The sequence below is a fragment of the Balaenoptera physalus genome (assembly GCF_965194825.1).
Source record: "Balaenoptera physalus genome assembly, chromosome: 12".
Classification (NCBI taxonomy): domain Eukaryota; kingdom Metazoa; phylum Chordata; class Mammalia; order Artiodactyla; family Balaenopteridae; genus Balaenoptera; species Balaenoptera physalus.
In genome coordinates this window covers 90,338,176-90,360,002 of record NC_138897.1, presented here as the reverse complement: position 1 = coordinate 90,360,002, position 21,827 = coordinate 90,338,176, and the positions used below count along the sequence as shown (strand labels likewise).

At 38.2% G+C, this 21,827-nt stretch overlaps 1 protein-coding gene and 1 pseudogene across 6 annotated transcripts in view; both read left to right on the top strand.

Moving 5' to 3' along the window:
* Nucleotides 1-21,827, top strand: part of SBNO1 (strawberry notch homolog 1) — a 58,927-nt gene that overhangs the window by 20,785 nt on the left and 16,315 nt on the right. For all 5 annotated transcript variants that reach the window (XM_082418189.1, XM_082418188.1, XM_082418190.1 and 2 more), the window contains 21 exons: nucleotides 3,026-3,159; nucleotides 3,348-3,438; nucleotides 4,664-4,825; nucleotides 6,409-6,544; nucleotides 6,626-6,731; nucleotides 6,867-7,020; nucleotides 7,491-7,673; nucleotides 8,225-8,322; nucleotides 10,381-10,532; nucleotides 12,143-12,340; nucleotides 12,977-13,144; nucleotides 13,531-13,706; nucleotides 14,176-14,307; nucleotides 15,654-15,789; nucleotides 16,517-16,629; nucleotides 16,720-16,791; nucleotides 17,271-17,370; nucleotides 20,019-20,093; nucleotides 20,779-20,925; nucleotides 21,353-21,447; nucleotides 21,549-21,641. In XM_082418189.1, the coding sequence (XP_082274315.1) occupies nucleotides 3,026-3,159; nucleotides 3,348-3,438; nucleotides 4,664-4,825; nucleotides 6,409-6,544; nucleotides 6,626-6,731; nucleotides 6,867-7,020; nucleotides 7,491-7,673; nucleotides 8,225-8,322; nucleotides 10,381-10,532; nucleotides 12,143-12,340; nucleotides 12,977-13,144; nucleotides 13,531-13,706; nucleotides 14,176-14,307; nucleotides 15,654-15,789; nucleotides 16,517-16,629; nucleotides 16,720-16,791; nucleotides 17,271-17,370; nucleotides 20,019-20,093; nucleotides 20,779-20,925; nucleotides 21,353-21,447; nucleotides 21,549-21,641 (2,721 nt within the window). The remainder of the gene's footprint in view (nucleotides 1-3,025; nucleotides 3,160-3,347; nucleotides 3,439-4,663; nucleotides 4,826-6,408; nucleotides 6,545-6,625; nucleotides 6,732-6,866; nucleotides 7,021-7,490; nucleotides 7,674-8,224; nucleotides 8,323-10,380; nucleotides 10,533-12,142; nucleotides 12,341-12,976; nucleotides 13,145-13,530; nucleotides 13,707-14,175; nucleotides 14,308-15,653; nucleotides 15,790-16,516; nucleotides 16,630-16,719; nucleotides 16,792-17,270; nucleotides 17,371-20,018; nucleotides 20,094-20,778; nucleotides 20,926-21,352; nucleotides 21,448-21,548; nucleotides 21,642-21,827) is intronic.
* Nucleotides 4,832-6,402, top strand: LOC309640091 (ubiquitin-conjugating enzyme E2 variant 1 pseudogene; annotated as a pseudogene). Its single transcript has one exon. The product of its transcript is annotated as a ubiquitin-conjugating enzyme E2 variant 1 pseudogene (transcript).

The following is a 21,827-nucleotide window of genomic DNA, read 5'->3' as shown; positions in this document are numbered from 1 at the left end:
ATATATATATAAGGCTATTTGTTGCAGCTTTTTTTCCCCCCAGTGGCTAAAAGCTAGAAAAGATTTGAAAGCTCACACCCTTGGGGAGTGATTGAATAACCTTTGCTATTACCATATGGGTGTTGTACCAGCTTTTATATTATGTTAATTGTCTTGAAAGGATTTCTGAAATACTCCATTTTTGTAAAATAGGCAACCATCCCCCATATTTATGTTTTATAAAATTTGTATTTGATTGTACAGTCCTTAAAAAATTATGGAAGAATACTCACCAATTTGTTAACTTTAATTACCTGCTACATACGAGGGTAGCAAGAAAAAAATACACAGACCTCAGAGATAGGGCAGGTTTGGTTCCAGACCACCACAGTAAAACAAATGTCACAATAAAATGAGTCACATGAAGTTTTTGGTTTCCCAGTACATGCAAAACTTAGTGTTTACACTATAATGTAGTCTGTTAAGTGTGCAATAGCATTATGTTCAGAAAAGCAATGTACATACCTTAATTTAAAAATACTTTAATGCTAAAAAATGCTAATCATCATCTGAGGCTTCAGCAAGTTGTAATCTTTTTGCTGGTGGGAGGTCTCGCCTTGGTGTTGATGGCTGCTAAATGATCAGAGTGGTGGTTATTGAAGGCTGGAGGGACTGTGGCAGTTTCTTAAAATAAGACAACAGTGAAGTTTGCCACATTGATTCACTCTTCCTTGCACTAATGATTTCTCTGTAGCATGCAGTGCTGTTTGATGGCATTTTACCCACAGTAGGACTTCTTTCAGAATTGGAGTCAGTCCTCTCAAACTCTGCCACTGCTTTATCAACTAAGTTTATGTAATATTCTAAATCCTTTGTTGTCATTTCAACAATCCTCACAGCATCTTCATTAGGAGTAGATTTCCATCTCAAGAATCTACTTCCTCCACTGAAGTCTTGAACCCCTCCAAGTCATCCATGAGGGTTAACTCCTGTTAATGTTGATATTTTGACCTCTTCCCATGAATCATGAATGTTCTTAGTGGCATCTAGAAGGGTGATTCCTTTTCTGGAAGGTTTTCAGTTGATTTTGTCCAGGTGCATCAGAGGAATCAACTATCTATGGCAGTTACAGCCTTACAAAATGTGTTTCTTAAAGAGTAAGATTTGAAAGCCGAAATTACTCTTAGCTCCGTGGGCTGCAGAAAGGCTGTTTTACAAAGCAGGCATGAAAGTGACATTGATATCGTTGTACATCTCCATTAGAGCTCTTGGGTGCATTGTCAATGAGCGGTATTACTTGGAAAGGAACCTTTCATTCTGAGCAGTAGGTCTCAACAGTGGGTTTCAAATATTCGGTAAACCATGTTGTAAACAGATGTGCTGCCTTGTTCCATTTGTAGAGCACAGGCGGCGTAGATTGAGCATAATTCTTAAGGACCCTAGGATTTTTGGAATGGGAAATGAGCATTGGCTTCAACTTCAGGCCACCAGCTGCATTAGCCCCTAATAAGTCAGCCTGTCCTCTGAAGCTTTGAAGCCAGACATTGACTTCTTCTCTCTAGCTATGAAAGTCCTAGATAGCATCTTCTTCCAAAAGAAGGCTGTTTCATCTACATTGAAAATCTGTTGTTTAATGTAGCCACATTTATCGATTATCTTAGCTAGATCTTCTGGATAACTTGGTGAAGCCTCTGCATCAGCACTTGCTGTTTCACCTTGCAATTATGTTATGGAGATGACTCCTTAAACCTCATGAACCAACCTCTGCGAGCTTCAGAATTCTTCTGCAACTTCCTCACCTCTCTCAGCCTTCGTAGAATTAAAGAGAGTTAGGGCCTTGCTCTGGATTAGGCTTTGGCTTAAGGGAATATTATGGCTTGTTTGATCTTCTTTTGAGACCACTAAAAGTTTCTTCACGTCAGCAATAAGGCTGTTTGGCTTTCTTATTGTTTGTTCACTGAAGTAGCACTTTTTTTTTTTTAAACTTTGGGTTTATTTATTTATTTATTTATGGCAGTGTTGGGTCTTCGTTTCCGTGCGAGGGCTTTCTCTAGTTGTGGCAAGTGGGGGCCACTCTTGATCGCGGTGCGTGGGCCTCTCATTATCGTGGCCTCTCTTGTTGCGGAGCACGGGCTCCAGACGCACAGGCTCAGTAATTGAGGCTCATGGGCCCAGTTGCTCCACGGCATGTGGGATCTTCCCAGACCAGGGCTCGAACCCGTGTCCCCTGCATTGGCAGGCAGATTCTCAACCACTGTGCCAACAGGGAAGCCCCTGAAGTAGCACTTTTAATTTCCTTTAAGAACTTTTTTTTTTTCATTCACAACTTTGCTGTTTGGAGCAAGAGGCCTGGTATTCAGCTTGTCTAGGCTTTCAACATGTCTTCCTTATGTTGTAATCATTTCTAACTGTTGATTTAAAGTGAGAGACGTGCAGCTCTTCCTTTCACTTGAATGCTTAAAGAAGCCATTGTAGAGTTATTAATTGGTCTAATTTCAATACTGTTGTGTCTCAGGGAATAGGGAGGCCGAAGGAGAGAGAGAGATGGGGGAAATGGTCAGTCGGTGGAGCAGTCACAATACACACAACATTTATTAATTAAGTTCACTATCTTATATGGGCGGGGTTCATGGCAGCCCAAAACAATTAAAATAGTAACATCAAAGATCACTCATCACAGATCACAATAACAAATATAATAATAATGAAAAAGTTTGAAATAGTATGAGAATTACCAAAGAGTGACTCAGAGACACAAAAGAGCAACTGCTGTTGGAAAAGTGGCACCAATAAAATTGCTTGATGCAGGGTTGCCACAAACCTTCAATATGTAAAAAATGCAGTATCCCCTGAAGTGCAGTAACAGTGAAGCACAATAAAATGATGTATGCCTGTATAGTTAAGTAAAGAAAGTATCCACACTAAGCCAACTGTATGCCATTTATATAAAAACAGAGAATGTTAATATATGACTAAAAGAAGGTATGAAAGACTGATTACCAAAATACCTAAAGGAATAGATAATTACCAGCGTTTTCTTTTTCAGCAACATGAAACATTCCTACCAAATGGAGATCGTGCTGGATTCTTAATAGGTGATGGTGCTGGTGTAGGAAAAGGAAGGACAATAGCAGGAATCATCTATGAAAATTATTTGTTGAGTAGAAAAAGGGCTTTGTGGTAAGTGCTAAAGACTGGCTGTGGAAGCTTTTGTTTGTCAATAATCCAGCATATGGGGATGGGTCTTCATGAGTAAGTATATTTTTTTGAAGTGTCAAGGCCTGGGTTTATTTATTCCTGAATATTGCTAGAATGATGGGATTTGTATTTAATTTGTGTGTTTTTCTTTTCCCTTTTTTTTGTGGCAGGTTCAGTGTTTCAAATGATTTAAAATATGATGCTGAAAGAGATTTGAGGGATATTGGAGCAAAAAACATTTTGGTCCATTCATTAAATAAGGTATGAAAGTTTTCTATTCAGTTGGTCATTCAATAAATATTGACTTATCTGTGAGATGGGAATAATAGGGTTGTTAAGAGTATTAAATGAGTTATTTCACAGAAAGCATAGTGAGTGCTAGCCACTACTGTTGGTTTTTGGATTACTAAGTGTTAAATAATATGCCAGGTAGGGTTATGTAGTGGCAAACAAAATAGGCATTGTCTGTTTTTATGGAGTTTATTCTCTCACTCTTCAGGGTTTTTCGTTTGTTTGTTTTTGTCTGTTTCTGAAGTTACTGTATATGGGTGAAACTCATATAACTATGAGTATAAGGGTGCAGTGTGATAAAGCTATATGGACAGGTAGTGTGCCCGTCGCATCATACAGAGAATTGTGGTTTGGAGACTGATTTAGATATTTGTACATTCAGTGGACTTGTATACCCGTACCTGTGTTCATGTTAAAACAGTTCTGTCAAATGGAAGAAAATGTGTTTCATTATCTAGAAAGCACAGTTCAGTGTTCATTTAACAAATCTTTATTGGCCTCCTACTATGCACCAATTCCTGGAGTCACATGGGTAGAATAGACAGACCTAGTTCCTGCAGGTGCTTCCCTGCTAGCCCTTTGAAAATAAGTAAATGTAAATCTACTTTCCATGTGAGTTCTAAGTTGCTTCAGTGTTGTTGCCTTGCCCATCAGTGGCTTTTTTTGGGTGAGGGTTACTGAGTGGTTTGTTGGTAAAGTACTGTATCTTGAATGACTACTAACAGTTCAAAACTAAAACATGTAAGGGGCATCTAGAAATATTTTTGATTTCTAAATCAGCATAATTGAGGAAGACCACAGTAACTATTAATCATAATTCTTATATATCCCTCAGATCTTAATTACAGTGCTTTGCATGTAGTAAATGCACAATAAATATTTGTAGAATGAATATTGTGACCTTTTCTTGGAGAGTTTGGTTTGTAATCTTTTTTTGATGATAGACTTTTTTGAGACTTTGATGAAAAGTGGATCCTTGTACGTTAAAGTTATATACACACACACGAGAGGGTTCATGTTTGTGTGTGTGCATGTGTACACATGTGTATGAGAAATTTTGTGTATGATCTTAAGAGGTCCTTTGACTTTCCTGAAGCCCATCATGCTGCCACCAGTTTCCTGCTGTAGAAATCTGGGTGGGATAAATATTTGAGACAAAAGTGTATTTATTAAGTTCTTTTCTTTTCTTTTTTAGTTTAAATATGGAAAAATTTCTTCCAAACATAATGGGAGTGTGAAGAAGGGTGTGATTTTTGCTACCTATTCTTCCCTCATTGGTGAAAGTCAGTCTGGTGGTAAATACAAAACAAGGTTAAAACAACTCCTACATTGGTGCGGTGATGACTTCGATGGAGTGGTATCCTTTGCAACAAGTTTTATAATTTTTAATGACACAAAATCTAACACACAGGAATTCTGAGGTTAAATAAAAAGACTGCTGGGATGAGAGCTTTAATGATTACATAGAGTCCAAGGGAGTCAGGAAGTTGATTCTGTTTTGTAGCTGTCATTTACTAGGCCAGTATTTAAGTTCCTGCTTTAGGAAAATGTTAATAGATACGGGACATGCTGAATACTATATTCCCTTCTTAACTTAGTGATTTCCAAACTTATTTGCTCATAGCATACCTTTTACTATCCTGCATGAGGAACACCAGTTTTTGTTTGTTTGTTTGTTTTTATAAATTTATTTATTTATTTATTTATTTATTTTTGGCTGTGTTGGGTCTTCGTTTCTGTACGAGGACTTTCTCCAGTTGTGGCGAGCGGGGGCCACTCTTCATCACAGTGCGTGGGCCTCTCACTGTCGCGGCCTCTCCCGTTGCGGAGCACAGGCTCCAGACGCGCAGGCTCAGTAGTTGTGGCTCACGGGCCTAGCCGCTCCGCGGCATGTGGGATCTTCCCGGACTGGGGCACGAACCCATGTCCCCTGCATTGGCAGGCGGATTCTTAACCACTGCGCCACCAGGGAAGCCCGGAACACCAGTTTTTGAAGTACTGATTAAGTTGGTTATCAGTTGTGCTTCTATTTAACAAAATTTGCTGAAATAATCTGTGTGGTGGACATTTTTAGCTGTAGTGGATCCTTCCGTTCATTCTAATTAAGAATTAAATATCCAGTTAAGGAGTGACAGCGCCGCAAGGTGGCAGCCACCACGGGCTCGGACAGTTTATGAAAACTGAATGTACAGCGTGAAAATAGAATGTGGACCTAAATACCCAGAAGCAACCCCCTTTGTAAGATTTGTAAGAAAAATTAATATGAATGGAGTTAATAGTTCTAATGGAGTGGTGGACCCAAGAGCCGTATCAATGCTAGCAAAATGGCAGAATTCATATAGCTTCACAGTTGTCCTGCAAGAGCTTTGGTGCATAATGACGTCTAAACAAAATATGAAACTCCCTTAGCCGCCTGAAGGGCAGTGTTACAGTAGTTAATCAAAAAGAAAAACCACAGGCCCTCCGCTACCCCTGCATTCGATTCAAGCAGTCTTCATTTTCTGCAGTAGTAAATTTTCTAGATACCAAAAAAAAAATTAAATATCCAGTTAAGGTTAATGCCAAATTCAGTGAATGCCTCTGTGGCTGGGGGAAGGGGGCTGTGGAGATCAAGGAGAGGCACATAGAGGGCTTCATTTATATTTGTGATCTTACAGAAAAAGAAAACCATCTGAAGCAAATATGGCAAAATGTTAAGGTTTGACAAAACCAGATGATAGGTATGTGGGTATTAGTAAAAAAAAAAAAAGTTAATGCTCAGGGGCTTGATATCAACAGCATCCCTCCCCCTAATAATCTTGATTCTTTTTTTTACTCCAGCTACCATCCCAGAAATCTTGTATGTTTCCCAAGTCCTGAGGGAAATAGAAGTTAACTCTTCCTGAAAGATTGGAGACACTTGCTACTAATGTGACATGTTCCTTAATTTACTCCTTACAGATAGTGTTTGATGAATGTCATAAAGCAAAAAACTTATGTCCTGTTGGTTCTTCAAAGCCAACCAAGACAGGCTTAGCAGTTTTAGAACTTCAGAACAAATTGCCAAAAGCCAGAGTTGTTTATGCTAGTGCCACTGGTGAGTAGTTATTTATTTAAAAGAGAGAGATATATATGTTATTTTTTCAGCTATAATATGTTTTGTTTGGGGGTTTTTCAGGTGCTTCTGAACCACGAAACATGGCCTATATGAACCGTCTTGGAATATGGGGTGAGGGAACTCCATTTAGAGAATTCAGTGATTTTATTCAGGCAGTAGAACGGAGGTAATGCAATTTACAGTATACACTATTTGTTCTCAGTAGCAATCTAAAAGAGGTGTTATTGCTAAAATCTCTTCCATGTATGTTAAGGCTCTACTATATTTAATGATAGTTACTGTGTGTTTTAATTTTATTCAGAGGTGTTGGTGCCATGGAAATAGTTGCTATGGATATGAAGCTTAGAGGAATGTACATTGCTCGACAGCTGAGCTTTACTGGTGTGACCTTCAAAATAGAGGAAGTTCTTCTTTCTCAGAGCTATGTTAAAATGTATAACAAAGCAGTCAAACTGGTGAGCATGTTTTTCTTAACTCTTAGTACTTTTAATGTACCTGATAATGTATCTGTTAGCCAGTTTTGTCCAGTCGGGAGTATATTTTGTCCAGTATACTCCTGTCAGCTCACAGGAGTATATTTCTGCTATAAAACAACAGATAAATCACTGGTTCCTTATTTTCCCAATTTTCCAAGTTTTCTCTTTGTTAAAGTAATTTATAAAAAATAGCCATTTATTTCGGTTGTAGAGTTTTAAAAATCACAATGTAACTGTTTCCTAAAATGACTGCATTAGTTAATAAGAATTTTGGGACAGCTCTATGTGAGCGTCCTAAGAAACATTTGTTTAGAGATTCCCAAGTTACTGAAAATGCTTCATTGAATTAATGTTAAATGGTGTCTTGCACTTTATTTTGATTGAATTAGTCATTTTAAAGTCACACTCAAAAGATTGAAATATCTAAAATGTTGATTGTGCACCTTCAGTGGGTCATTGCCAGAGAGCGATTTCAGCAAGCTGCAGATCTGATTGATGCTGAGCAACGAATGAAAAAATCCATGTGGGGTCAGTTCTGGTCTGCTCACCAGAGATTTTTCAAATACTTGTGCATAGCATCCAAAGTTAAGAGGGTTGTTCAACTAGCTCGAGAAGAAATCAAGAATGGAAAAGTAAGTTGGAGAATGCATTAACAGATTCATCTTTGGTTATGTGTTTTAGTCTTTTGAGTGTTGAGGCTTTCTACTTATAAAAGCCTTTTCTTTCTAAAGGGTAGTTGTAAAAAGTATTAACATAGTAAGACTTTAAACAATGCATTTTTAAGATAATAAAAGCAATACGTGTTTATAAAGAATTTGGATAGCTCAGAAAAGTATAAACAGACATCACTATAATTTGGCTAACCATAGATGTAACAACTGATAACACATGGATATATATTACATTAAGGTTTTTTCCTTTTTGGTAAATACATATTTAGTTAAAGCACAAAGAACTGGGGCAGGGGCTTCAGTAGTGTCCACTGTTGTAATACTGTTTCCTAGCTAAGTGTATTGCATGTAGCATGTCTCAAATATATGTAGAATAAATAAATTGGTACACATGTACAATAATGGGTAATTCCTGTTTGAAATCTTTTTTTAAACTAAATATTTAAAATATGTCTTAAGAAACCACATAGATATTTTTATTTATAATTAATAATATTCCTTTTTGCCTCCAGTGTGTTGTAATTGGTCTGCAGTCTACGGGAGAAGCTAGAACATTAGAAGCCTTGGAAGAGGGGGGAGGAGAATTGAACGATTTCGTTTCAACTGCCAAGTAATGTTTATGGTTTTGAGTTTTTACTTAGATTAGTTTAAATGTTGGCATTTCCTGGAGGCAAGATTTTTGCGTTTTAAAGTTTTCCTGATTTTAGTTTTTACAGTCCTGTGTATGCATAACAATATGTCTATTGGAAAACAATAACATAGAAATGCTGAAATGTTAAGTATTTCGACAATATTATGTCCAGTATTTGGACTAACAGAAGGGCTTGATTTTTGTTTGTTTTGTACATCTTGGAAATCTGACAGCTTGGTTTAAGATATTCAGTTTTGTTTTGGCTTTGTGTATTGGAAACTACCATTATCCAGAGGAGCAATATAGTTTAGTTTGCCTCAATTTAGTATGCTCTAATATAAACATTGCAGGTAATCCTGAGATAGTCAAAAGAGATTTTAAAAATCTTTTTAGACACTGTTTTTCAGTTTGTTTGCCTAACAGACAGTTCTAACTCTGGTAGCAAAATTAACAAAATAACTTTTGCTGCCATGCTATCTTTTGCCTTAGGGGACACATTCAAGTGGCTCCTTTTAAGATAGATATAATTTAAAACTACTTTTAAAAGCAAAACATGCACCTGCTAATCTGTATCTTTCCTGTGCTTGCCTGCCTAGTATTGCCTCTAAAATGATAGGCGCTAGTCACAGGGGGCTATTAAGCAGTTGAAGTGGCTAGTCCAAATTGAGATGACCTTTAAGTATGAAATAGACACCAGGTTTCAAAGACTTAAAGAAATATAATGTAAAACATTTCATTGATTACATTTTAAAGCGATAAGTTAAATAAAATGTTAGTTTCACAAGTTTTCTTTTACTTTTTAATGTAGCTACTAGAAAGTGTAAAAATTGTGCTTGGCTTGCACTATATTTCAGTTGGACAGTCTTGGCCTAGAATATTAAAATTCATTTGAGCTGGATTATCAGTATTTTGTAAGATTGAATAAAACGTACTTTTTATTTTTTATTTTTTAAAAATTTATTTTATTTAATTTTTATTTATTTTTAAAATTTTTTCTTGGCTGTGTTGTGTCTTCATTGCTGTGCGCAGGCCCTCTCCAGCTGCGGCTAGCAGGGGCCACTCCTCGCTGCAGCACACAGGCCTCACATTGCGGCAGCCTCTCCCGCTGCAGAGCACGGGCTCCAGGCACGTGGGCTTCAGTAGTTGTGGCACACGGGCTCAGTAGTTGTGGCTGGCTTGAGGGCTCTAGAGCGCAGGCTCAGCAGTTGTGGCGCGTGGGCTCCATTGCTCCGCAGCATGTGGGATCCTCCCAGACCAGGGCTCGAACCTGTGTCCCCTCACTGGCAGGCGGATTCCCAACCACTGTGCCACCAGGGAAGCCCCAAATGTACTTTTTAGTAAGACATAGATTTTACTATTTGTAACTCTTGCATGTACCTGAAAATGGAAAATATATGTGAAATAAATTGGTTAAAGGATTGTTAAAGTCCTTTACATTCAGAATCCAACTCTTTTGAATCACTTTTTTAAAAAATAAATAAATAAATAAATAAATTTATTTATTTATTTTTGGCTGTGTTGGTTCTTCGTTTCTGTGCGAGGGCTTTCTCCAGTTGTGGCGAGCGGGGGCTACTCTTCATCGCAGTGCACGGGCCTCTCACTGTCGCGGCCTCTCGTTGCGGAGCACGGCTCCAGACGCGCAGGCTAAGTAGTTGTGGCGCACGGGCTTAGCCGCTCCGCGGCATGTGGGATCCTCCCGGACCACGGCTCGAACCCGTGTCCCCTGCATCGGCAGGCAGACTCTCAGCCACTGCGCCACCAGGGAAGCCCTTGAATCACTTTTTGACTCAAGTCACTGATGTTCAGTTTTTCTTCATGGAGTCTTCCTCTGTGCAGCAGTTCTGAAAAAGAATCAGGAACCATTGGTGCTGAGTTCCTAAGCCAGCTTTACAATTACGTGGAGCTAACCTACTTTTGATATCCAGTTTGGAAATGCTGCTAATAAAGTATACTTATTTTAAATAAATACGTTCAGTAAGACTTCATATATAATAAACTATTTTGCATACTGAGTCACTTTTTTCTCTCTTCGAACAGAGGAGTGTTGCAGTCACTCATTGAAAAACACTTCCCTGCTCCAGACAGGAAGAAACTTTATAGTTTGCTAGGAATCGATTTGACAGCTCCAAGTAACAACAGCTCACCAAGAGATAGTCCTTGTAAGGAAAATAAAATAAAGAAGCGGAAAGGTGGGTACTTTTCTTTAAATGGTGCTGGAAGTAGTATAAATTTGAGCATCTTGATGCAAACTGTATTTTGGGAATGTACTGCCTTCCTTGAATTGGCTCGTGTAGTTTTGTTTTTGTTTATTTTTTTTAAGGAAGTGTCTTTATTTATTTATTTATTTATTTTTATGGCCACACCACATGGCTTGCAGAATCTTAGTTCCCTGACCAGGGATTGAACCCTGGGCCATGGCCGTGAAAGCACAGAGTCCTAACCACTGGACCACCAGGGAATTCCCTTGGCTCATGTAGTTTTTGAATACACAAGTAATCCCATTTTAAATTGGGGCTTTAACGATTTGACTGGTGCTGAGTAGGCACTGTGTTGAGCACTGCCCACACATGATCTCATTCAACCTGCAAGGGATCCATATGAAAGTAGGTTTTATTTTGTCAGTTTTATAGACAGAGGAAACTAAGGCACAGAAAGACTAAATGGTTAAGCGATATCCCCAGGTTGGCACAACTGCTGGGTGATAAATGGGGAACCAGAATCTGGGCCTTTCTGTTGTCAATGCTGTGTGTGTGTGTGTGTGTGTGTGTGTGTATGGGTGTGTGAGAGTGTGTGTTTATATAGTCTTCTTTAAAGAGACTTCTGTTAGTTTATTATTTAATTATTAGGAATACACTCATCTTTGTTTGTTAGACATTTTATAATAATGCAAACTTGGATTTGTGTTTAGGTGCTTACTAAGTAAGCTCTTTGACTTTCAGAAGTTAACTTCTCAGGCTCTCTTTCTCTAAAATGGTGATAATAACTCATTATATTGTGAAGACTATCATACTGTGTGTTCTAAACACAGTGCCTGACACTTTAATGTTACATTTCATCTGTTCTAAGAAATGCTTTTTTTTCCCCTTACATTTTTAATATGCCTGAAAGTAGGTTGGCTATTATAATATAATTGACAGTATTTTTTTATTTTAGTGGCACAAAAAGTAATGCTGAGTCCTAGAGTCAGTAACATCTTAGAGTGGTCAGATAGACAGATGGTCATGTTTCCCTTTTTTGAATTATGTTCTCACCATCATTAATATGTGAACATTTTAATGTTCTGCTTAGTTTTGGTTGGTTTATTCCAGGTATCTTTTATGAATATTCAGTAAGATAATTCAGATCAGCACCTTGTTTGACTTTTAAAAATGTAGTTTTTATAGGTTAGTTTTTTTAGTATTCCATGAAGCATTTGCATATTTTATAAATCTGTAATTATTAGGCCTCATCTCTCAACCTGATACACAAATTGTGACAATGCCATAGATTCTGTTTCATCTCTGTTGTCTTGAGATGTTTATTTTGAAACTTGTGCACTTGAAGGCTGTCTTGCATTGGTACTTATGTACCTGATTTCTTCTTAAGAATAATTGAATATAACCTGATTTCTTATAGGAATCCAAAAGGCTAGCTCTTGTTTATGAATTTTTAATTGTTCTTATATACTTACACAAATGCTTTTTTTCTGCATTTCTCATTTGAGTTAACTAAGTGTATTAGTTCATGAACTAAATGTAACTTCCTGGATCTTTAGAACAGTGTGTTTGGGCTGACTCTCTTGTTTGGGGTTTGAGGATAGGTGAAGAAATAACTCGAGAATCCAAAAAAGCACGAAAAATAGGTGGCCTTACTGGTAGCAGTTCTGATGATAGTGGAAGTGAATCTGATGCCTCCGATAATGAAGAAAGCGACTACGAGAGCTCTAAAAACATGAGTTCTGGAGATGACGATGATTTCAACCCATTTAGAGATGAGTCTAGTGAGGATGATGAAGATGGTGAGTTCATGAATCTATTAAATGTAAACTAAAGGATAGTTATTTCTGTGTATTTGTTTATTTATTTATTTTTGGCTGCGTTGGGTCTTAGTTGCAACAGGCGGGATCTTTTGTTGCGGCGCTCAGGCTTCTCTCTAGTGGCATGCAGGCGGCAGAGCACATGAGCTCTAGTTGCGGCGCACGGGCTTAGTTGCCCTGTGGTATGTGGGGTCTTAGTTCCCTGACCAGGGATCGAACCTGCATCCTCTGCAATTGGAAGGCAGATTCTTAATCGCTGGACCACCAGGGAAGTCCCTATTTCTGTGTATTTGAAATGGGGTATTGTACTAAAACCTTTTTTTTCCTGTAGAAATCATCACACAGATTCTAATCTTTGCTTGGTGGGAGCTCCAAGCTTGTCTGTCTTCTGGAGGTTCAGCACATTTATGTGAGATCATGACCTCAATTTTGTGCACTTATATTTAACGTCAAACCATGGAATTTACCTCATGGTGTATGGGTGTACTGCATCTCTGAAGTTGGTGGTGGTTTACAAGTTGTCGTTCAACAATACAAAGAAACTCAACGGTGTTTCCTTTGGAAATTCTGTACTTGTGTTAACAAATGATTTGATACATGTCTTTCCTTAATTTTCAGATCCCTGGTTAATCAGAAAGGACCACAAGAAAAACAAAGATAAAAAAAAAAAGAGAAGTATAGATCCAGATTCTATTCAAAGTGCCTTATTAGCATCAGGTCTTGGATCAAAACGACCTAGTTTTTCTTCTACGCCAGTAATTTCACCTGCTCCTAACAGTGCACCAGGTATCCGCATGGAAGCTTGCTTTGTCTGTGAAATGTACTTTTTTTTTTTTAAGGGAACGCTATTTATTTATTTATTTATTTTGGCTGTGTTGCGTCTTTGTTTCTGTGCGAGGGCTTTCTCTAGTTGCGGCGAGCGGGCCTCTCACTATCGCGGCCTATCTTGTTGCCGAGCACAGGCTCCAGACGCGCAGGCTCAGTAGTTGTGGCTCACGGGCCCAGTTGCTCCGCGGCATGGGATCTTCCCAGACCAGGGCTCGAACCCGTGTCCCCTGCATTGGCAGGCAGATTCTCAACCACTGCGCCACCAGGGAAGCCCTGAAATGTACTTTTAGACAAAACAAATATTTAAACTTGGTCCTGATTTTTAACAAATGTACTTTATCTAGCTAACAGTAACACCAACAGCAACAATAGCCTTATAACAAGTCAGGATGCCGTGGAAAGGGCCCAGCAGATGAAGAAAGACCTACTTGATAAACTAGAAAAATTAGCTGAAGACCTCCCTCCTAATACCCTGGATGAACTTATTGATGAACTTGGTGGCCCTGAGAACGTTGCTGAGGTAAATATGACTTGATCAGGGCTGTGTCTCTTCTAGGTAATTTTTTGCCACTTTCAAACCCTTTAGAATAAGTGATATATTTGGTATGATCATATAATTATCTAATATCCTCTCTTAGATCTTAGAACCCTTGTTCTACTCTAGTTGTCATCCTAGAGCAAGTAAATTCCTGCCCCTAGTATCTTGAGTATCTGCCCCAAGACACGGATCTCTGTTATCGCACCTGTCACGCAGGCTTTGTTATCATTGCCGCATGTCTGTTTTCTCCACTGGAATTTGAACTTTTCAGAACCAGGCACTGTGTTGCAATGTTCTCTCTCCCCCAGCGCCTGGTGCAGGACAGGTTGCACAGTACATGCTGGCTTCATTATCCCTTTCATCTCCCACCAAGTTTCTATGATGGGAGCCCTGAGCTTCATGCACCATAGTCAGCTACGTTACTTGTAAGTGTCACTGTTTGGCTTTGCAGATGACTGGCCGCAAGGGGAGGGTTGTAAGCAATGATGATGGAAGTATATCTTATGAGTCAAGATCTGAACTTGATGTCCCTGTGGAAATACTAAATATCACGGAAAAACAAAGATTTATGGATGGAGATAAGGTATGTTTTTCTGGGATGCTTTTTGGCGAAAGGAATGATGCCCATATGTTTAGATTAATCTTTAGGTTTTTTCTTTTAATATAAATCATGTCTGTTGAATGTTCTTACTCTATTTTTTTTTTAAGTAATTACACATAATCACTGAACATTTTACATGTTTTCATTATTTTCTTATAAATCGAATGTGGTGTTTTGTGCACAGAATTAGATGTAGCTTTTGATAGCTTTGGAGGTCTTTGAAGTCTTTAATCAGAATATTAAATTGTGTTCTCTCAGGTCATCCAATGCTACACCCTAGTGTCAGTGTAATTTTGAGTCTAGAAATATATTTAAGCATGCCCAGATTACTAGGATCCTTTGATTTTGCTGTTTATTGTCTTGCTCTGCCATGTCCTATTGAGATGATTTACTCTGAATGGTCGTAGATTTCACTTGCGTAACTGACCACTGCAGAGGTTGTGGTCACCTTCAGAGGCCCTTTCTGTATGCTCTTACTGTTAAGTAAACTTCATCAATTTTCAGATTCTCAAATCAGTTCTTTATCCATCTAGTCGGAATTGCTATAAGCGTTTTGCTAAAAAATAGGTAGGAGCACCACTTCAACCTCCTTCCTTAATCTAAAAGAAGTAGAATAAAATCTTATCTCTTTATCCACATTTTACTTTGTATTTCAAAATTTTTTTGCCTGTGCAACTAGAAAATAGATGGTAGTTATTACCATTATCAAAGTTGTCTTTTAAATGTATTTAAAAGCTCATGTTACATATTTTAAAGATTATAGGTAGAGATATTAACAGTTGTTTTAAGTACTTGTTTCATTAGTAATTTAGGCCCATGTGCATTAGAAATTGTATTAGTTGGGATCAGATTTGGCTGTTAAGTGACAGAAAATCCAAAATCATATTCACTTAAAGTGGAAGTTCATTTCTCATGTACAAGTTTGAGTAGGTAGGCCAGGACTGGTATGACCCCTTGAAGTCTAGGTCTCTTCTGTCTTGTTCCTTTAATATGTGGCCTTCCATTTCCTAGTTACTTCCATATTTCAGGTTCAGTCATTACATCTCTACATTTCAGCCAGCAGAGAGAAAAAAAGAGGAGGGGAAGGGCATATCTTTGATTAGGGACATTTCGTGGACGTTGTTCATGTGACCTACTGGCTGGAGTGTGCCCACACTTAGCTGTAAGGGAGACTGGGAAATGTAATCTTGATTCTGGGTGTCCTTGTAACCATGTACAGCTAAAACTGAGGGTTAGGAAGTAAAGGAGAATATGTGTTGGTGGATGTTTCCCCACCTGTCTTTGTGCAGAAGTGATCTTTTGTTTTTTTCTCCTTACATTTGATACAGAATATTGCTATCATCTCAGAAGCTGCCAGCTCAGGTATTTCATTACAAGCAGATAGGAGAGCTAAAAATCAAAGGCGAAGAGTTCATATGACTCTGGAATTACCATGGAGTGCTGATAGAGCAATTCAGCAGTTTGGTAAGTTCCTACACTGAGTTTCACTTCATAGCCAGGAATTACTGGGGAAATATTTTAATGCTAGATATACTAAAACTTGACATATATGTAGGTTTTGGAGATGTTTGTGTATTGCATATACCTTAAAATATAGAAGGCATCATGAATTTATTTCTTGGCTGTTTTAAAAGCTGTAAAAGACCTACAATAGGGCTTTCTGGCATTATATTCAAGAATGGGGCTCTTCAGGAGTATCTTCATTGTAGATCTCCAAGGATGTTATCCATGTCAGAGCAACTGCCACTTGATGTCTTTTTCAACCCCCGGTAAGCTTCATTGAGGGCACATTGCTCCTCCCTTCCCTTCCATCTTCATGTCCCTGTGACCTGGTGATTTAAAAAAACAACAACAACAATTTTGGGAGAATCCAGAGCAGCTGTGCATCAGCAACATTGTAGTCAACCAAACTGGGGTAGCACCAGTAATGCGTTTATCATTTAATAAGTTTATGGTAGTTTCTGCTCCCCCGTAAGTGGGAGTATTGTTCTGAATACAGATGTTGTTCAAGTTGGCGTTTTTGATTTTGTGCCTTTTGGGGAGTTAGGGTAATATTACGTTCTTTAATTTTTCCTCTGGTTTAAAGATTTCTGGATACCAGCTTACTGTAAAGTGCTGGGAATAGGTCTCAGAATACTAGTATCTAGAGAACACAATCAGCAATTTTTTTTTTTTTTTAATGTCATTACAGGACGAACTCATAGATCAAACCAAGTTACTGCTCCGGAATATGTCTTTCTGATTTCTGAATTGGCAGGAGAACAAAGATTTGCATCTATTGTTGCTAAAAGACTTGAGAGTTTGGTAAGTTTTTGAGTTATATAGATGTGTGTAAAAGATGATGTATGTTAACCTGTCTTCTGTGCCTTGATTGGAGATTTTATGTTTGGATAGGGTGCGCTTACACATGGAGACAGAAGAGCAACAGAATCCAGAGATCTGAGTAGGTTCAACTTTGATAATAAGGTACATTTCAGCTTTCACTATCTGAAAAATGATTGCAGTGTACGGTGTTTGTAAGGAACAGAAAGGGAAAGTGGTTGCTGTTTAAAACTTAAAGCTGCCTCCTCGTATGGTTTTGCTATAAAATCATGGCTAGTCCTGTAAGACACATGGCAGTTAGATCTTTGGTGATCAACTGTGCAATATAATCATCTTCTCATTCCTATTGGAATATAAGATTATAATAAATACTTGTGGCTGCATGAAGTGTGAGTTCCCAGAAGTAAAGAAAGTTGTTTATTTATGGAATGCTTATGGAATGCCTGCTGTGTACAAAGGTGTGAATGAGGCACTAGGCAGTGTAAAATATATATAAAAATAATTGAGTCCTGCTATTTTTGACTCTTTGGTACAATAATAGTTTTTATAGCATTCACTTGGTCATGTGATTGAAGAGTATCCAAATGCTGAAACTTGTTAAATTTATTTGGTTTTTATTGCAGTATGGAAGAAATGCTTTAGAAATTGTCATGAAATCCATTGTAAACCTAGATTCTCCTATGGTATCACCACCTCCAGACTATCCTGGAGAATTCTTTAAAGGTAACTTTTAAAAATAATCATAACAAAGGAAAATGAGTACTGACAAGAAGGTACTAAAACTCATTCGAACATGTGCTGTTGTTTTTAGTTTTCTTTGGACATAAAATGTATAAAATTTAGAAATTGATAGTTACCAGATGCCTAAATTGATATCTTATAATAAGCAGTAGATTTATTAAATTTCATTCAGGTGAAGTGTTTTTACTGTTGACAGAGTTTGTTGCATGTTGTTTAATACTAAATTACTAGAGGAAAAATGGTTTTGTTAGATTAATTTGAAAATGTGCCAAATAGCTTTTAAAATTTGAAGTACCTAGGTAAATAATCTGTGGGGGCTAGTGGAGGTACAGATAAAACAAAACTGGCCGTGTATTAACAGTTGTTAAAACTGGGTGCTGGGTACCTGTGGTCCATAGAATATTCTCTTTACATTTGTGTGTATGTAGAAATTTTTATATTTAAAAAAAAGTCCTAAGTAGTGCTATAGAAATTCTTAGATGTATCTTGCAAATCTGAAGAATAGATTTTACCCCATTAATATTAGTAGTCTGGGTGATTTCAGTAGTTCAGCAAACTATGAAAATATTTTGGAGAATAAACAGATGTAAGGTATTGGAAACATTATCCTTCTAGAGTTAACACGTTTTACTAGGAAGTCCTTTCCAGTTGAGCTGGTGTTTAGTGTTGGTAACAGTCCATATTGACCTAGCTGGCAGGGGCTTATAATCACTGATGGCATTTAACAACACAAAAAACCAATAAAGTCTTGGCCCTGTTCTTTTCCTCCCTTTCGTTCCCTCTTATTTTCTTTTTATTTGGTCATTAGAGGGATTGTCAAAAACAACTCCCCAATTTATTTCTAATTCTAAAAAATTACATGTTATTTATTCATTGTAAGTGATGAAAACAATCTAAAAGTGAATAATGAGGAGCCCATACCTTCTCCTTAACTACCTACTACCTACCAATCTCACCTGCTGAGGTTACAAATGTTGACAATCTGAACAAGCGCAGCCTTAACACACCTTTGTCCGTTTGTCTAAACACAGAGCTTTTTTTAAAAAAAATGTTAGTGTTACTTGCAAGGTACTTTTCTCACTTGGTACATCACAGGCATCCCTTACAAATCAATAGCTATAGTACTAACACATTTTTTGTTTTTTTTTTTTTAAAACAAGGTCTCTCTTTTTTTTTTTAATTAATTAATTTATTGATTTATTTTTGGCTGTGTTGGGTCTTCATTTCTGTGCGAGGGCTTTCCCCAGTTGCGGCAAGCGGGGGCCACTCTTCATTGCAGTGCATGGGCCTCTCACCATCGTGGCCTCTCTTGTTGCGGAGCACAGGCTCCAGACACGCAGGCTCAGCAGTTGTGGCTCACGGACTTAGTTGCTCCGTGGCATGTGGGATCTTCCCAGACCAGGGCTCGAACCCGTGTCCCCTGCATTGGCAGGCAGACTCCCAACCACTGCGCCACCAGGGAAGCGCCACTAACACATATTTTAACAGTTGTGTAATATTCTGCATCTAGCTTATGTAACAGTTTCTTCAGTTTCTCCCTTATTGATGTTCAAGTGGTTTTCATTTTTTTGCATCACAAACAGTGCTGGAATTATAGCAGCTATCCTTCTATTCAGGTAATTTCCTCCCATAGGATGGGTTCCCAAAATGAGGATTTTTTGCATTGGAGCTCTTTGGCTACAGAGTTGTCACCTGCAGAATCTACACATTTTGAGCATGTAGCAGTCTAGCTGATTAAATAAATGTGTAAATAGGATATAATTATGCTTCCTATTGATCCTTTTCTCTTTCTTAAACCCTTCTTACTGTAAGTCTGGGTTGGAGCCTGGACACAAATACTTTTCAAAAGTTTTATAAACTGTCCTCTTAGTAACGTAATTCAGAACATGTTGACAGTTATATATGTTGCTTATCTTCTGCATCGCCTTGTCAATACTGATAGGTAACGTTTGGGAAGGAAGCATGATTATTTCCTTACATAAATTATTTAATCAGTATCCTGCTGTATGTTCAAAGTTGTTTAGATTCTGTGGATGACAGCTTTGTAGCCAAGGATCTCCACTGCCAAGGGTCGTTGTTGGAAAGATATGACGTTTTAGTGAAACAATAAAATATGATGTGTGGTTTGAGTACTCTAGAATTTTGAAGTGTCTAAAGATCTTTAGGGGCTGTGGGTTCCATTTAATTCAGCTAATAGGAACTATGGAAGATACACAGACTGTGTCTTATATGCTAGAACTTGATCTAGTTTGATTAGTCAAGTAACAGCTCATTGAGTTATTTGGGCTATAAGGTTTTGTTTTTTAAATTTATTTTATTTTTGGCTGTATTGGGTCTTCGTTGCTGTGCGCAGGCTTTCTCTAGTTGTGGCGAGTGGGTTTCTCACTGCAGTGGCTTCTCTTGTGGAGCACGGGCTCTAGGCGCGCGGGCTCCAATAGTTGTGGTTCATGGGCTCTAGAGCGCAGGCTCAGTAGTTGTGGCACATGGGCCTAGTTGCTCCACGGCATGTGGGATCTTCCCAGACCAGGGCTCGAACCCGTGTCCCCTGCATTGGCAGGCGGATTCTTAACCACTGCGCCACCAGGGAAGCCCTGGGCTATAAGGTTTTTTATAAATTTGTTTTATTACAGATGTTCGACAAGGACTGATAGGAGTTGGCCTGATAAATGTAGAAGATCGTTCAGGAATTCTTACTCTAGATAAAGGTAATGGTATGACTTCTGTATGTATGTTCATAACTGTTGCTGTATCATTATAGCCCGTTTTGTTCTTTATGCTTTCGTCAACTTGAAGGGGAAGCTTCAAGTCTGTAGGTCTCAATCCCTCATTACTGAGTGCTCACAGAGCATTCTGGGTGGTTTTTGCTATGAATAACTATGGTTATTCAAGAAATTGAATCTCTCTTCTCTCTACATAGCAGCAGTTCTCAAACCAGGTTGTGTAGATGATCAGCTGTTGAGCTTTTTAAAAAGTACTGAAGCCAGGGCAGGAGCTCAGACATTGGTAATTTTCCAGAAGCTCCTGGGCATTCTTACTTGTGCAGCCAAAGTTGAGCTTCACTGACTTAACAGCACTTAAAACTTTATGGGTTAAGACTTAATGTTGGAAAACTAACATTCTGTTGTGCTAAATTGTATTCATACTTTCAATAAGCGAAGCTGAAGATGCAAAAATTCAATTTGGCAAACATCTTTTGAGCATGTAGTGTAGTCGTGCTAATTGCTAGAAGTAGAAGTGGTCGAAGTATAGCCCTGTTCTGGGAACAACAGTACAGGAGTTGTGAGGGAAGGCTTAGAGGAGAAAGTGAGACTCTTACTAGGCTGAGATGAATGAATTTTTAAAATTGCCATTTGAATGCATTAAATCTTTAATACAATCTTGTCGTTGCAGATTATAACAACATAGGAAAATTCTTGAATAGAATTTTGGGCATGGAGGTGCATCAACAGAATGCGTTATTTCAGTATTTTGCAGACACACTTACTGCAGTTGTCCAAAATGCCAAAAAAAATGGAAGATATGATATGGGAATCTTAGGTAAGTTGGGAAATCTTTGAAACATCATATGTATTCTTTTTTTTTTCTTTTTAATTAATTTATTTTTGGCTGCATTGGGTTTTCTTTGCTGCACATGGGGTTTCTCTAGTTGCAGTAAGCGGGAGCTACTCTTCGTTGCCGTGCGTGGGCTTCTTGTTGCCGTGGCTTCTCTTGTTGCAGAGCATGGGCTCTAGGTGCGCGGGCTTCAGTAGTTGTGGCATGCGGGCTCTAGAGCACAGGCTCAGTAGTTGTGGCGCACGGGCTTAGTTGCTCCGTGGCATGTGGGATCTTCCCCGACCAGGGCTCGAACCCGTGTCCCCTGCATTGGCAGGCGGATTCTTAACCACTGCACCACCAGGGAAGCCTGTCATATGTATTCTTGATGAAATTTTTTTTTATACTTATATGTTGCTTTTTCTTGTTCAAGATCTTGGTTCTGGAGATGAAAAAGTGAGGAAAAGTGATGTTAAGAAGTTTCTGACTCCAGGATATTCAACCTCTGGCCATGTAGAATTATACACGGTAAGTTTAGAAAACGTGCACATTCAAGTATAATGTCATTTTCTGGTAAGCATTCTCAGAAGTGAGTTTAATTTAAATTTTATTATTATTTTTTTTTACAGATAAGTGTAGAGAGAGGAATGTCCTGGGAGGAAGCTACCAAGATTTGGGCTGAGTTGACAGGACCAGATGATGGCTTTTATTTGTCATTGCAAGTAAGACTTGTTTCCCTTAAATGTTTGTTGTTAAGATATGTAATGTGTTTTCATTGCCAGCATTGTAATTATCTGTTCGCTTTGTGCTGATTTTCCAATTGTATTTAGCTTTCTGTGTTTTAATAATTTATCACTGTAATTGTGATATATTTTTATTTAATACATTTTGAAGAGTATTATTTAATG